Here is a 15,748-nt window from a genome sequence, read left to right as displayed (position 1 = left end):
TTTTTGTAACTTTATTGGGTATGTTTTCTTGCTTTGGAGCAAGAGGTGATGTGATGACCGTGAATTCTTTACTTTTTCGGTTCATGGGATCGAAGTCAATTCTTCTGGTTTTCAAAATCTAAACACATTCAAAGTTTTTCATTTGCTTTACATTTGCTTTATACTTGTTATCATAAACAGGAGAATTGAAGGTAATCCTATTCTAAAATCAATAAGAATTTAATAGTGTTAGCAACATAATAAATGGAATCAACTTATTAAAATATCTCGAATTTATATTTATAAATTTTGAAATAGATTTTGAATTAGTCAATCTAATTAATTATGACTTAATTAATAATATCTTACTTTGATGCAATCATCTTAACATTAATCTTTATTTAACTCAAGAATTGAATTAATTTAAAGACTCATTTAGAATTTTAGACTAATAAAATCGTTCACCCTTATATTAACCGGACCATCATACTATCCATACACTATGCGTCCAATCTGTGGCTCAAACTCTACCAAATCGCAGTTGAATATCACATCAATTGGAGCACACTAGTTGATTGCAATTGGTCAATGCTAATGAAAATTAGTCATTTTTTTCTGCAATATTAGTCAACACTGAGAAATTTTAAAGTCATTTGACTAATTCACAAAACACTGGTCAATCTTCCATTAACGTGCACCAATCTTGCGATTATTGAGTAGCCGTAAAACAAAAGTGGAAAAAAAAGAAGAAAATGATAGCCATTAGAAATGTATGACGTATGGCTGACAATAGAATCGTGTCATCGTATATTATGATTTATGACATGGGCAATAATTATGGTATTGAAAGTTAGAACAAACGGAAAAGAACAAAGTGAAGACAGTTTAGTTCAAATAAACTAAAATTTCAGAACTGGATAACAAAAAAACGGGTTTTTAAGACTGAAAAGAAAGAAAAGAAATGCAGCATTAATTCTGATGTGAAACAGATAAAGATACATTTATGCATGTCGGTGCGATTGCTCGTAAAAGTGGTTGAATTGAACCCAAAAACGTGGAGTTGGTGGTTAATTAAATGTATAATTTGGTATCAACCATCGCATTGTGCGGATAATTTAATAGAATGGATCAATTTAGTTGACCAATTTATGAGAGTCATTTCTAGTTATTTACTTTTGAATTATATACATTTCTATTCTTTAAATTTAGATGCAAAATTAAAGTTTATTTTAATATATTTTAGTCTAAAATTTAAAAAATAATAAATCTAATCATTTTAAGTTAATAACGTAAAATTTCATTTTATGTGTTTAATGATATTTTAGTTTAAGTTGAAAATGTTCATGCCTAATATTTTACTAGTTAAATTTTTTTAAAAGAAAATGAAATTATAAAAATTATATTTATTCATCTTTTAAATTTGAGAATTATATCAAAATTTATAATAGAAATAAATTTTAATTTTACGTAAAAATTTAAAATTTAAAAACTAAATAAATCATTAACCATTTATTTATTTTTTAATTTAACACTCAAATATCTTAAAAATATGATATTTATTGAAGATAAGTTAAGTTTGCATGTTAAACAAAGGGTTAAATATGTTTTTGGTCTTTAACTTTTAGTGAAAATTGGAATTAGTCCATCTTCAAAATTTTTGCCTAATTTAGTCCCCAGACTTTAAAAATGTGTGAATTTAGTCATTTTAACTAAATTTTGTTAGGTTTATTTGATGTTTCATGTGCGTTTCATGATAGCATTTGAGTTGTTTATATCGTTTAGACACATTTTTAAACAAATTCAAAATTTATAATCTATGTCTGCGTCAAAAATACTTGTAAATATATATTAAGTAGAGTTAGTAATTTAAATTGTAAAGTTAAAATTTTCAGCTTGAATATGGCTTGACCATAATGATATTTAGAATGGGAAAGCGTGTGGGGTCAATGGAAAAAACACGATTCAACCACCTTTACGACAGCACACGCACACACTTTCTTTTGCCTTTCTGAGACGCACAGAACACAAGAGAAATCGCCGACCAAACTTCATGTCGATCAAAATTAATTACTTCTATTGATGTGGAAGATGTTTGATTGATGTAAGAAACCACATAGTATATCTTTAGGGTTTGCTTTACCTGGAAAACAGTGATGAGTGAGAGGCAAAGAATAAATATTAAATCTATAATTTCAATAAACAAATTTAAAATCTAAATTAAAAATGTTTACACGTCATGCACGTGTGTCAGCATTTGGAACAGTTTGAACCAGATAGAACACAACAGTTTCATACTTCTTTGTTATGCATTAATAATTTTAACAGGTGAATATGTAAAGTAATTTTTAAAAAAATATGATATTAATATATATATATATATATATATTATCTTATTTTAATAAACAAAATTAATTTTATTCTTTAATAGAGAATTTTAAGTTGTGTTAAAATTTAGATGCTATTTAGTTTCATATTGAGGGAGCAGTAAGAAAATGAGTTTAGAAAAATGAAGAAATAAAATAAGCTTAAGAGGAGATTAATAGAAATTACAGGAATTTAACTAAGTTTATTGACTCCGAGTAAACGAAAACTTTGGGAGATAAAATTTAGACGTGATTGAATACGTTAGTTTAGTGGCTTAAAAGTAATTTCATGAGCCAAAAAAAAAAGACTTTTTCGTTGTTTAAGTAAACGTTTTCTATAAAATATAGCACTCAACAACCTTGTATTTGGTCTTGCCTCCATTCTTGAATAAACAAAAGCCCACATGCATGACAAGCCCCGGTTACTTCTAGCTGCAGAAGTGCTTCGTCCTTGGATTTGTTCTCTGTTGTTTTGGCTTCAAAGTGCAGATCATGCTTTCCTTTTCAGTTAAGGTGAGAGTCTCTGAAAGTATTTGCTGATCTTCTTTTGTATGATGATGTTATGGGAGGAAACTGATTTTACATATTTTACCATACAAGTGTCTGTGCTAGTTAAGTTGTCGTTGAAGGAGAAGCAGCTTCTTGTTTTATTGACCAGTGAAGAAAAAAGTTGCTTTTTATGGCAGTTATTGAGTTTGTGAGAATTGGTTGCTGATTAACTTTCAATATGGTATGTTTAATTGGGAGCAATCACTTTGAAGTTTGAGAATTGCTTGCTGATTTTTCGCTTTTTTTGTCCTGCTTTTCTGTTTTCTTAGGGAAAAGTTTAGTGGAACACTTCGGATTTTGTTGAGTAAACAGGGTGATTTTTCAGAATTTCTGTGTGTTTGAACTTGGAGTCTATTTGTATTTGATTCCTTAAACGTTTTTTGGTTTAAACTAGGAAGTCCCTATTCACCTTTCTATGTAGTTGAGTTGAAGTTTTGAGCATGTTTCAAGTTTGAGTTCAAGAAAATACAAATGGATCTTCTGAGTATTATTTCTTTAAGGAATTGAAAATCATGAATGGCATATGGGATGCCTTTCTGAACAATCCTATCTTTTCACTTTTATAATGAAGAAGGAATAATGGGACAAAGAATGAAAAAAGCTCTTCCTTTTAAGTAGCAGCAGGTGTTCCAAGATTCATCATTTAATTGGTTTATCAAGCTAATCTCCATTTCTAGATTGCATCAAATTTGAAAGACAAACAATAACATGGTGGAAAGTTAAAAACTAAAGCAGAGGCTGATAAGTAATAATTGTGAAAAGATTCGTATAAAATGATAAAATCGCAGTTTTGTACATATCTTAAGAGCTATTGTATGCATGAGGATTGTGAAAAATCAGACACTCTCTTAGGTCTTCAATAAACAATCCAACTCTGCTTTTACTGGTTTCTAGACTTTATTTGAGCAATATATTCCAAAGACCTTGGTTTCTGACCTCAAAAGAATACTAATTTTAGGCAATAGCCTCAACTCTACCTGCTTGTTGTTCTTTCAGGGCTGAGACTGCGTTCTTGTTTTATATAGTTATTGCTCTCGTTATTTTGTTATCTAACTTTGTTGCTTTAATTTTTGTGTCACCATTTCTGCAGAATATCACAGATTTCGAGTACAGTGGTCAAATTCAGCTGGAATTTGAGTAAAATGTGGACAACGAGCACAGCTTAAATAGCACCAACAATTCTTGTTCCAAAAAAGGAGAGAACACTTAAGTTTGGATTGTTTATATTAGAAAAACACATTGGTGTTGGTGTTTTCTACGTATATTCAAAGAACCGGTTAATTTTCAAATGCAAATGTCTCAGAAACATAATATGTCCTACGAGGCTGTCCAAAATCTTGGGTCATGCTGCTTCCTACAAAGTGAGAACCTAGACTACTATTCATCCTCTGATAACAGTAGCCATGCAACCTACCCTTCTGTTCGTACTTTAGAGCAATATTGCACCCTGGAATCTTCTACAAAGAACAGTTTTCCTTCCCTAAATTCCCCAACTACTGTCAGCTTCTCACCTAACCATAGCCCACTCTCAAAGCTACAACCAAAATCATATGTGTTGAGTTCACATAGTTCTCTTGAAATTACTAATGACTCAATAGAAAATGAATCATGTTTGACGCATAATGACAATGAGCTGAGGCACAAGATAAGAGAGCTTGAAAGTGCTATGTTGGGACATGATGCAGATATTCTGGATATGTATGATACTGTAATTCCGGAGGAATCTGATTCATTTTTGCTAGAGGCAGAAAGGTGGAAGAAAATGATGGAGATGATATCTAGAGGGGATTTGAAAGAGATGCTTTGTGCATGTGCAATAGCAGTGGCAGGAAATGATATGGAGACAACTGAATGGTTGATGTCAGAGTTACGCAAAATGGTCTCAGTTTCTGGCAACCCAATCCAACGATTGGGGGCATACATGTTGGAGGCTCTTGTTGCAAGACTGGCCTCTTCAGGAAGCACAATCTACAAAGCCTTGAAATGTAAAGAGCCTACTGGTAGGGAACTCCTTTCACACATGCACCTACTTTATGAAATCAGCCCATATCTCAAATTTGGTTACATGTCTGCAAATGGAGCTATTGCTGAAGTCATGAAGGGGGAAACTGAAGTCCACATAATTGATTTTCAGATAAACCAGGGAATACAATGGGTGAGCCTAATCCAAGCTCTTGCTGGCAGACATGGAGGACCCCCCAAGATCAGAATAACAGGTTTTGATGACTCCACTTCAGCTTATGCCAGGGAAGGAGGTCTTGAAATTGTGGGAGAAAGGTTGTCAGCACTTGCACAATCATATAATGTACCCTTTGAGTTCCGTGCCTTAGAAGTTGCTCCCACTGAGGTTGAAATTAAAGACCTTGAACTTCGACCTGGTGAAGCTATTGCTGTGAATTTTGCCATGATGCTGCACCATCTTCCAGATGAAAGTGTGGATGGTCAGAACCATCGTGGCCGGTTGTTGAGACTCGCAAAGTGTTTGTCTCCAAAGATCGTGACACTAGTTGAGCAAGAATCACATACCAGCAACCTCCCATTCTTTCCCCGTTTTGTTGAGACAATGAACTACTACTTGGCTATTTTCGAATCAATTGATGTTGCTCTTCCAAGGGATAACAAAGAAAGGATTAACGTGGAACAGCACTGTTTGGCTCGTGAAGTTGTCAACTTAGTAGCATGTGAAGGGGCAGAAAGAGTGGAACGTCACGAGCTTCTCAAGAACTGGAGATCACGTTTCACCATGGCTGGATTCTCACCATATCCATTGAACTCCTTTATTACCAGTTCGATTAAAAATCTTCAGCAAAGCTACCAAGGACATTACACTCTAGAAGAGAGAGATGGAGCTCTATGTCTTGGTTGGATGAATCAAGCTCTTATTACTTCTTGTGCTTGGAGGTGATGATCCAAAGCAACTGGTTCATATTTGTTATTGCAGACTTTTGTTAGTTTATGTATCATCCTAATCCTAGCAGAATTCCTCGTTTCAAAGTCAAACTACTCTGTAGTTTGTTAGAACACACTATATTTATGTCAATAATTCCAGTACCAGCAAAAACGATACATAAAATTTAGATCCCCCTTACAATAATTCCAGTACTAACGTGTATTATGTATTTTTCTATGATACCCCTTACAAAGATAAAAAGAATAATGACAATTTACACCTGCAAAACTTGTTAGCTGAAAATTATTACAAAACAAGGAAGAATAGAACTGGGATTTTTTACTACAAATTTTTCTAAGCTAAACTGCATTTCTCCTAACCCAGTTGAGCCAGGTCCTTCATATTCACCATCAACTTCATTTTCTGGAATTCCAGCAATTATCCTGCAAATTATTGCAGCTTTTTTCACGCTATGTACCCTGGCAGTGGCAGTTGCTCTGTTACTTAACTCTTTGTCACTCGCATTCAAGTGAGCGTATTGTATCTTGAAATTAAACTGAATTATTTGGCATAGATAACAAGATGGATCTTTACAAAGATCATGAACTCTCTTCGTAGATTTCCCATGTAAACATCTCACTGTAGTACCATAGAACCGCAACAGCTCATTCCCATCAACTGTGCTCCTTGGATGCCTTGGATATTGCTCAGAGGCCACCTTCTTCACATTTTCTCTATATTTTTCAAACCTTTCAAGGACTTCTTCTGAGTAGCTCACCCTGAGGACTGTTCTAACCTTTTTCAGTGGCTTTGATGTGTTGAGCCAAGCTTTTTGAAAGATCATTTCCACAATTTTTCTTGATGGGTCTCCAACACCCAGTTCTGCCAAAATTTTGTAATGATATGAACGAGTTCGCAGCATTTAACATACACTTAGTGAAAAAAAGGATAGAGGAAGTTTCAAGTATACCTCAACTGCTCCAATTAGTTTTCCTCTTAAAAAGTTACAAGCCTGTTACATTACAATGACTTCTGAAAAATCATAACTTTTATATTGCAAGCTTCTTTATAGTGAAAAGACTGAGTTTTGAAGACATGAAAGCATGTTGTGTCGATGCAAATAGGAGCAGAATGCAGCTTAGTATCTTACCATGAAGCCTTCCCAGTGTATTGCTTGGTCTTGAAACTACTGGGCTAGTTGGGGTTTGCATTAGAGATCTATTATAGCTATTCGTTTTCTCCCATTCTGAAACACAGCCACTTCCCTTGCTGCATTTCGTTTGCTGCTTGATTACATCGTTGATCTTGTTTCCACATTTGACATTATCCTTCAAGGAGACCCATAAGGCGTGCATCTTGTTCTTTGCTCCTCTTCTTCTTTGTGCTGACTGGAATATATGACCACAGAAAAAATGGTTTCTAGTGAACAAGTTCGTTGTCTCAGTAACATGCACAAAGTGAAGGGCAAAGAAAACAAAGAATATAACTTTTGTTCACTAAATTCATTTCCAATTTTAAAATTTACCAATATATATATATATAATCTTGTCATTATAAGTATAATTGTTTTTAAAATTAAATATATTTTTAGTTCGGAAACTTAATACATTTTTGGTTTTAAATTTTAAAAATTAATATGGTATTTTTATCTAAAAACGTTAATTTTTTAGAGTTTATTAAATGGTATTGGCATTTGAGTTATAATTGTTAAACAGTGTAAATAATTTAAACATTAATTTAAAATATGTTTGTCAAAAATATTTAATAGAATTAAATTAAAAGAATTATATTTCACTCATTTTTTGAATTTTGGAGTCTAAATTTATCAAAATTTTAGAACAAAGATGAATTTCAAGTTTACTTCGAATACTAAAACCATTTATAGTATTGTATTATGTTCACGAAAATTAAAATTTATGTATAGAGATAAAAGATTATAATTTTGTCTCTATATATATAATTATCTTTTATTTAGTTTTTATATATTTTACCATGACCTTGTGTTACTTTTACAGTGTTGTAACGACACAAAGACAGGGAATACCATTAAAAGAAAATTAAAACTGTCTTTTGGTACACATTCTGGATTAAAATTCATTTGGTATCAAGACAAACATCTTTTAACGTTTTCTTTCTCCTTCTGTCACTACGGGACACATATGCTAGATATGTTTTCAAAATGAGAAAGAAATGTCTACTCTGGAATGTTTTTGAGCAAGGCAGTACACCAGTGGACTCTACTTAGCCATTTATTGCTCTTTTGTCAGTTTGGTCCAGCGATCGTTTCATTTAAATTTACTTACAATGTCAATATCAAATGCTAAGCCAATCAAATTTGTACTAAAAAGGTAAGATTAACTGCACCAGTTCAATCATGAAATGTGTTTAACCTTACTTTTTAGCTATATTACTCATAGAAGACTTTTTGCAGTATCAGTTTTTCTCTGTATTTCTCTTTACAACATTATTTTTCTTTTGTACAGACTTTAAACTTATTGTATAAATATAGTTTCTCTTTTGATTTATGAAAAAGAAAAAGCGATCTGCTTGAGTCTAAAGACAACATAGAATATCGGCCGTTTGTATATGGTTCTGAAAAGTCGCTTCACATATCAAAGACACAATCATGCAGAAACATGGTTGTCTTTTTTCTTTGGTATAAAGAGTCATGCCACTAGCACTGCAACTGCTTTTCCATTTACATGACAAATAAAGCAAGTAAGAGATCAAACTCTCTTATCTCTAATTTAGTGTTTGTTTGTGTAAAATCTAGAACCATTTGAGCTGGCATAATGCTATGAAGGGTTCAAAATGATGGTATGATAAGGATGCAGAATTGTGCTCATGGGTGGTTTCATCTGACTCTGAGGGGACAAGGATCAGCCCGGAATCTATACATCTTGGTTCCACAAATGGAGCAAGACGTGGCTGCATGATTCTTCAGTCCTGATTAAGCTAAGACAAATATATGAATTTAAGAAAGTTGTACTTTACTTGCATCGCAATTAAAGGCCAACGTGAACATGTCAGACCGGTTCAAAGATAAAGCCAAGAGAATCCAATCGTCATCAAGGGTGTACTCTATCAAGATGCCAAGGCTAGCATTATGCAAATCTCGGTTGCTGATATATTTACTGTAAAAATAGTTCTAAAGTTCATCTTGGTATTTCATCAAGCTTGCACGTTCAATTCTAATTATGCAACCTTTCAGCTCTTTTTCTCTTTCTAGAAACATTCTTGAATGCACCTAAAATTCTTCTGCCTATGCTAATCACGTCTTGACATGTGACAACTGAATACAATATAGCTGCTAAACTAATGATAATGGAATGTACTAGGAAATTTGCAAAAAGAAAAAGAAAAGAAAACCCTATTTTTTTCTTTCTGTTCAGTTTTCTAGAAACAAACAAGCACAGCACACTCGGCAATGCTGGTCCCCCCCTCCAAATTACAGTCTGAAAGGGACTGTGTCCTTTTCTAATGCTGAAACCAAGGGATTTCGCTTTATCAGTTGCCAAAGTAAGGATAAGGCATATATGTACGTAACTACGTATAATATAACGTCCACCGAGTTTTTTGTCTGTGAATTGAGAAGACACATCTATCTATGTAAAAATCTAATGGTTATCTATCTCACCTCACATCCTTGTCAGTCACGCAAGAGGGTGTTTTGAAACACGTTCAGAGATCAGAAAATCATGACAACGATGAGAGAAATGCTAAAGCTAAAACTTGTAGCCCTCACTTTGATGTGAAAAACCAAATCCGTGCTCCATTTCCAAACAAGATCAAAAATTATGCAAGTCTAATCTAAACAAAACAGTAAGAATATCCAACATTTACAGATCACGTGCAGTCCAACTTCATTATATCAAAACAGATCATCAATCACGGGGTATGTACGACTTGAAATCAGTGCAGTGGGGACTAGGGACCAAGTCTAACCAACGTGGAATACTGAACACGAGATACAATATTTAGCAAAAGGCTTTATGCACTTTTACAAGGTTTTGTAGGAGTAACTTTGACATCAGCCTCATATTTATACAGAAGAATTTGGATATGATTATAAATAATTATACAATTACAGAGATTTAAAAGTCAACATGATGGAGCTGCTACCAATTCTACATAACGGCAGCTCTCAAATAGTGATATAAACATAAAAGAACTATCTGCATTTCCGTACAGAAAATGAGACGTTACACCTTTGAAGCTATACCCGCCAAAAATTAAAAAACAAAGTAAAATGTTACTCAGAACTTTTATTTTCATGTCTGTTGTGTGATCAACTTCATGGACCCATTAGTATTCTTCCCATGCTCTGTGGGCAAGGATACGAGGCATGGTTTAAAGCTGGACCATCACTCCTATTGTCTCTAGAACCATAGGGATTAGAGCTGTTATTTAGAACACCAAAGTATACTGGAGCTGAGGTAGTATGAACAAACTTGAAATTAGAATTACTAGTGTGAGTTTGAGTGCTCCCAAATTCAGAGTGCATTATTTTCCCTTGTGCGTTTGATCTATGTTCAGCAGCTGAGCTAATTCCCATCCCAAGGTCAAGGCTAATAGTATCACTTTCTTCCAACTTAATTCTTGTCTGTCCAGCTGCAGCTACTGCCATGTCATGGCTGCTATTCTTTGCAGCTGGTACATCATGATTGTGTTTACCCTCATATGTGGTTATCACTGCTTTTGGATCATGAGATGCCCTCTCCACATGTTTTCTGACAGGGCAACCCGCATTTGTGCATTTGTAATAACTCCTACATAAGCAGCATAGTAAGATACAAGGTTAACAAGAAATATGTAGTTGAGTAGCAGATTTTAGCACTGCAGTTAGTATGAATCATAAGGATGGATCATAAACATGCAACAAGAATATCAAGGTCTACAAAGCACATATTTGATTTGACTTCCATGCTTTTAAAGCATTTCCTGAAGTAGCCACACAGCACACTAATATAGCAGAGGAATCATGAGAAGTAACCTTTTGAGTCTTTAATAATGACATCCACATTGATGATTGTCTCCATGAAATAGAAAGGGTGGTACATACACTACCAAGGACAACTATAACAACAAAATTAATTCATGTATATGTAGCCCAACTTATAACTAATTGCTCACAACTGTCTATTGACTTCATCAAATGACAGCAAGTTTAGCTGTGACATTGGGAACAGATACACCAGTCATTCATTAAAACAAGCAACATAGTAATCCTACTTTCCTCATGAACAAAATAAAATACACTGTCCACATGTCCTTCAATCTTTATGACTGAGTATAAAGCCTGCAATGATATGAATATCTTCTTGTCCTTCCCCTCCCCGCACCCTAAATTTTCTCACAACTTGGTAGGGTATATACAAAAATAATGTTTGCTTCTTTCCTTTTGGATGGGACATCTACTCCTCAATACTTTCCTATAATTAATAGTCTACTGCCACTTTAATTCTCCACCGTGCTTCGTAGCAAAATTTTAGCAATCATGCTATTAATTTTCAGTTTGTCATACCCATGCAAGTAATTTAATCACTCTAGTTCCTCATTCTCAACAACTTTATACTACAAAGGAGAAAAATAAAAAGCTTCTGAATGAATATTAAAAACAGCTTTCAAAGTCATCCAAGAGAAATTCCTCCACCTAATAATCTAACAAGTTATTTTGCCAATGCTGTTCTTGAAACTGTAAAATATCATCTACCTCGCCCATAGCTCCATCAAAGTATCCCATACCAAAATGTTCTTGTTACGGGATTCATTTGTCTAGCTTACTTTTAACAAGAGCCTAATAACAATAATAAACTTTCTTCCTTCTTTTACAACTTTGTGTGTGTGTGTGTGTCTATATATATATATATATAGCCCTCGCATTTGCATGTCTGAATATAATCTAGTGAAAGATGCAGACTTTGTTTATGGACAAGGTAAGCTATAGCTGCAACAGGGGTCTCAATGCGAGAGACTAGCTAACAACAATCATGATAAAAATAAAGATTGAAAAGTGAATATTCAAGTTTCAAAAAACTATTATATCATGTTAATTCCTCACTTCAATTATTGTCTACACAGCAAGTACAAGACCAAATGCTTGACAATAGTAAAAAAAATCATTTGACAAATCACATACATTAAATTGAATTTATTAATTTAACTTCTATTCTCAGTGAGGACATACCTTGGGTTAGGATTGCCTCTCACCACCTTTTGGCCATACTTACGCCAGCGATACCCATCATCCAATATATCAACCTCACTCAAAGTTTGTACAACAACCCGTGGCTCCCGGATAGGCTTAACTACAGGAGTGATGTCAACACTTCCAAGTTCCATTTTTCTACTCAACAAAAAAGAAAAAAATTCAGCAGCAGCAAGTGGGCACACATGCTGAAGAATTTCAGAGCTTCAACCAAATTGTCATACCTTCGCTTTGAGAAGGGATCATCATCATCAGTGTCATCACTAATCCTGTTTGACACAAACCCAACACCCTCTAAACCATCATCGTTTGTTGCTATGGTTGATGGCTCAGAAGCACTGTTGCGCTCAGCAGCATGGGACAACTGACCATACATGGAGGATGCTTTGTCTACAAGAAAAAATTAGAAGAAAAGAAATTCAGCTTATTTCTCTGCAATAAGTTATATTAACATGGAAGCTATGATAAGCATCTGGCTGGTATTACCATCTAGGCCAGCCAAAGAAGAATCCTTATCGGATCTCTCTACTTGAATAGACATAATAGTACCAGTAGAGTATCGGCAGCTTGGTTGAGGTTTAGGATGATCATGTGTTCCCTTGTAAATTATCTCCGCGATTTGACCATCATGAGAGCGTTCAAACAGTTTTTTCACTTCACAGTTAGGATGTGTACATTTGTAATAACTGCGTGGAAATTCACTTCCTTTAACAAGTTTTTGCCCGTATTTTCGCCAATTGTATCCATCATCAGATGTTTTCTCAGCTGCAATTGAAACTCCATTGCCTCTAACCTCAACATGCGATTCTTGAAGCCCAGTAGCTGTGTTGCTTTTGTGGTTAACGTCATCCAAATCAACATCAACAGGAGCACTAGGACTAGAACTAACCATTTGTACAGGTGATGATAGACTTAATTCGTTAGCAGGAACTGCTATCTCACTTTCAACTAATGGTGAGGAAACAAATGATTGTGCTTTTCCTAGACTTTCTGCTTGAGTTGATTGTTTGATAACATGGTTATTGAAGTCTGCAGGAACCTTAACATGAGCAAATAGTATTGGATAAGTGCTATGAAATTAGCAAATCTTCAAAATAATATTAATCAGAACATAGAAACACCATTTATTTTTATCTAACACTATAATCATGTATACGACTGTAAATTATAAAACCATTCAAATGAAACAAGACTTCAGAATTTATTTTGTCTCATGCGACAAAGTATGAGTAATATCCATCTTGATAAATTTGAATTCTGAAGAATTATCCTATCTTGTTTTGTCAGTTAGTATACAGATTTAAACCAAGTAAAATCAGGATAGAAAACAAAATTTGAGCCCATTCGTCCATGTCATTTGAAATTTATTTTAATCAAAGTGTTGCCAACATCAATTGCATTACCATATTCAACCTGTTGAGCGGTTTAAACTCAAAGAAGCTTGATTTCCTGTCATCAACAGTATTGGTATTGAAGCATGCAGTGGTTACTGCAAATGTAGCAGAGGCCTTAGAACCATGTACTGTTTGTTGAAGCTTGCGGAGGGACCCTGTAGTTGGTGAAGACTCCACCTGCAACGCATGGACAAAAAATATTTAAACTATGAGCTTTTTGAGCAACAGTTGTGGAGTGATGAAAAATTATAATGCACAGAAAGATACAAGGAACAATTTATCTTCTCAGAAAACCAATAAAAGGAGAGGAGGGAAAAGGCAAAAAACAGCAAGTTCCAGAATATCTGAAAACCCTAAGGCCTCAAACAGCAATCAATAAACCTAGGAAATCCGTAATAACAGCAGAAAGAAACCACATATATAATCTTCTGAGTAAACCAATAAACCTAAACTAATTGAATGGTTTATCAGCTAGTGATGTAAGCAACCCACTATAACTGAACGTAAGCAAAGTTTTTTACTTTCTCCTGCTGCTGATATTGCATATTGTTTATTTGGAGCCCGTTTGACAAAGATACCACAGTCGTTATAATTTGCAAAAGTTAGTTATATAAACAATCAATCATAACAAAGAAAAGACTCTCCTACATGAATGTAGCAAATAATTCTACTCGAATTAGGACCATACAGACTATTAGCGTCTAGAAACAAGTCCTTTCAAAAAACCCAGACCCACAATCTTTCTGACATTCCCTATATTATTCTCACAGCACAAATAACTAAAATCAATCCACTATTCGCCGGTAATGCTTGATTCGTTTGCTCCACATATATAAATAGTAAAGGAAAAGAAGAGGACTTTTCTGTGCACTCTGCTGCACCGTTGAAACAAAAACAAACAAAAAGGGCAAGCACCAACAAAAAAGAAGATTCATTATGTGAAAAAACAACACTGACATTAAAATAAATAAAAGGAGAATGTCTAGCGATCCTCAGCTAAAGTTATATTCCACCAAAGAGAATACCGTATTTAAGCATAAGGCAGCCAATACATAATCCTATAAGAGCAAAAGCATCAGAAACTAACGGACCCATACACAAAAAATGTACTACTAAGTGAAGGATCAAACGAGTAAAGAGCCAGCTCTAAAGAAACCATTTTCCACGAGGCTGAACCAGCATATAAGAATTTCGAATTTTGCATAACAAAAAAAAGCATCTGCAGCTCATTACTCACCAGCATTCAAATCAAGTCATTCTAAATCATCAAATTATTCCACCAAATCGATAAGAGTTGACACCAACCCAGATAAGCCCTATTGGGTACTGAGAAACCCCAACAAAATCACAGTGAAAAGAACAATTTTTTTATATGCCACTCGCTATAAGTGGCCTTTACCTTATATGTGTCAAGTAAAAAAAGAACAGTAAAACACAACCTTTGCCCAAAATGAACTAAAAACGACAACATTCTCCAACTGAATTCACTCAAGCATGTAGCTTTCCTTCTTCTGTTCCATCTCCTCTCAGAAAACACAAAAAACCCTCTGAAAAAATGAAAATTCTCCCCCATAAACACCAACCCACTTATTTCCATTATTCACCAAAGTAAACACTTCAATTGGAGTTCCCAAAAAAGAGGAGGAAGAAGTAGAAGCAAAAGAGCACACACTCTCACTCACTCACTCACCTTCATGTTGGAGAGAAGAACCGGTGATTCCAGAAACGATGTCGGACTCAGTCCTGGAGGAATCGTGATGCACGGCGACCTCGAGATCGGAAGCTTCGCCGGCGCAATCAGCTTGTACCTCGCCGTCGAATTCTGACCCGACCCACCTCGATTTGGATCCTCGGATGCCCCGTTGAGGCGTAGCTCCGAACTCGGGCTGGGCTCGGCGGAGGCGTCCATTGTGAGCGGTGGCGTTGATGAGAGTCAGAGCAGAAGTAGGGAGGGAGCGAAGGGCAAAAGGGTCATTTCAAGATGCAACTTTTGTTTTGTGGGTGTTGTGTTTGTGTTTTGTGTTTGAAGGTTGTGTTGTGTCAGAGATGCTGTAAGAGCAGGACTCAGTTGACTTACAATGTTGGATCTCTCTTTCTCTCACAAACAACTCACTCACATGTCTGTGACTCTCTTCTCTTCTCTGTCATTTTAAACCCTTCTTTCTCAACTTTTTTTTTTGTTACTTCTCTGTAACTAAACTCACACCATCACCAAAAAAAAAATCATCATGGAAGTAATAATTGAGGTTGAATTGTAAGAGTGTCTGGATTAGATTAATTTGGGTTTACAGTAAATTTAACATATTTAATACTTAATTAGACTGGTTTAGTGATTATGATAAAAATAAATTATTATATTTTTAAG

General features: G+C 34.7%; 2 protein-coding genes and 1 pseudogene across 7 annotated transcripts; 1 reads left to right on the top strand and 2 right to left on the bottom strand.

Moving 5' to 3' along the window:
• Positions 1–2,697: 2,697 nt before the first annotated feature.
• Positions 2,698–6,018, top strand: LOC124833583 (scarecrow-like protein 21 pseudogene; annotated as a pseudogene). Of its 2 annotated transcripts, XR_015781504.1 has the most exons (3): positions 2,698–2,855; positions 2,943–3,072; positions 3,982–6,018. The product of XR_015781504.1 is annotated as a scarecrow-like protein 21 pseudogene, transcript variant X2 (transcript). The 2 variants fall into 2 exon arrangements; XR_015781503.1 differs by lacking the exon at positions 2,943–3,072 and having other exon boundaries at positions 2,700–2,855.
• Positions 5,879–7,240, bottom strand: LOC124833584 (uncharacterized). The gene is made up of 2 exons (XM_047308099.2): positions 6,932–7,240; positions 5,879–6,663 (listed from the first exon to the last, which is right to left on the bottom strand). Exons 1-2 carry the CDS (start codon positions 7,134–7,136, stop codon positions 6,074–6,076), a joined length of 795 nt encoding a protein of 264 aa, XP_047164055.2. The 5' UTR covers positions 7,137–7,240; the 3' UTR covers positions 5,879–6,073.
• Positions 7,241–9,731: 2,491 nt separating this feature from the next.
• LOC124833580 (putative WRKY transcription factor 20) lies at positions 9,732–15,566 on the bottom strand. Of its 4 annotated transcripts, none has more exons than XM_088096081.1 (6): positions 15,074–15,566; positions 13,393–13,560; positions 12,476–13,028; positions 12,214–12,379; positions 11,969–12,127; positions 9,732–10,550 (listed from the first exon to the last, which is right to left on the bottom strand). In XM_088096081.1, exons 1-6 carry the CDS (start codon positions 15,290–15,292, stop codon positions 10,076–10,078), a joined length of 1,740 nt encoding a protein of 579 aa, XP_087952207.1. In that variant the 5' UTR covers positions 15,293–15,566; the 3' UTR covers positions 9,732–10,075. The 4 variants fall into 4 exon arrangements, with proteins under 4 accessions (XP_087952207.1, XP_087952216.1, XP_087952224.1 ...); XM_088096090.1 differs by having other exon boundaries at positions 12,539–13,028; XM_088096098.1 differs by lacking the exon at positions 15,074–15,566 and adding an exon at positions 14,621–14,641.
• Positions 15,567–15,748: the final 182 nt, after the last annotated feature.

The sequence above is a fragment of the Vigna umbellata genome, chromosome 1, assembly GCF_029865625.1.
Source record: "Vigna umbellata cultivar VRB3 chromosome 1, Vumbellata_1.0, whole genome shotgun sequence".
Taxonomy (NCBI): Eukaryota; Viridiplantae; Streptophyta; class Magnoliopsida; order Fabales; family Fabaceae; genus Vigna; species Vigna umbellata.
The sequence above is the reverse complement of the archived record's forward strand: the minus strand, read 5'-3'. Positions and strand labels throughout refer to the sequence as shown.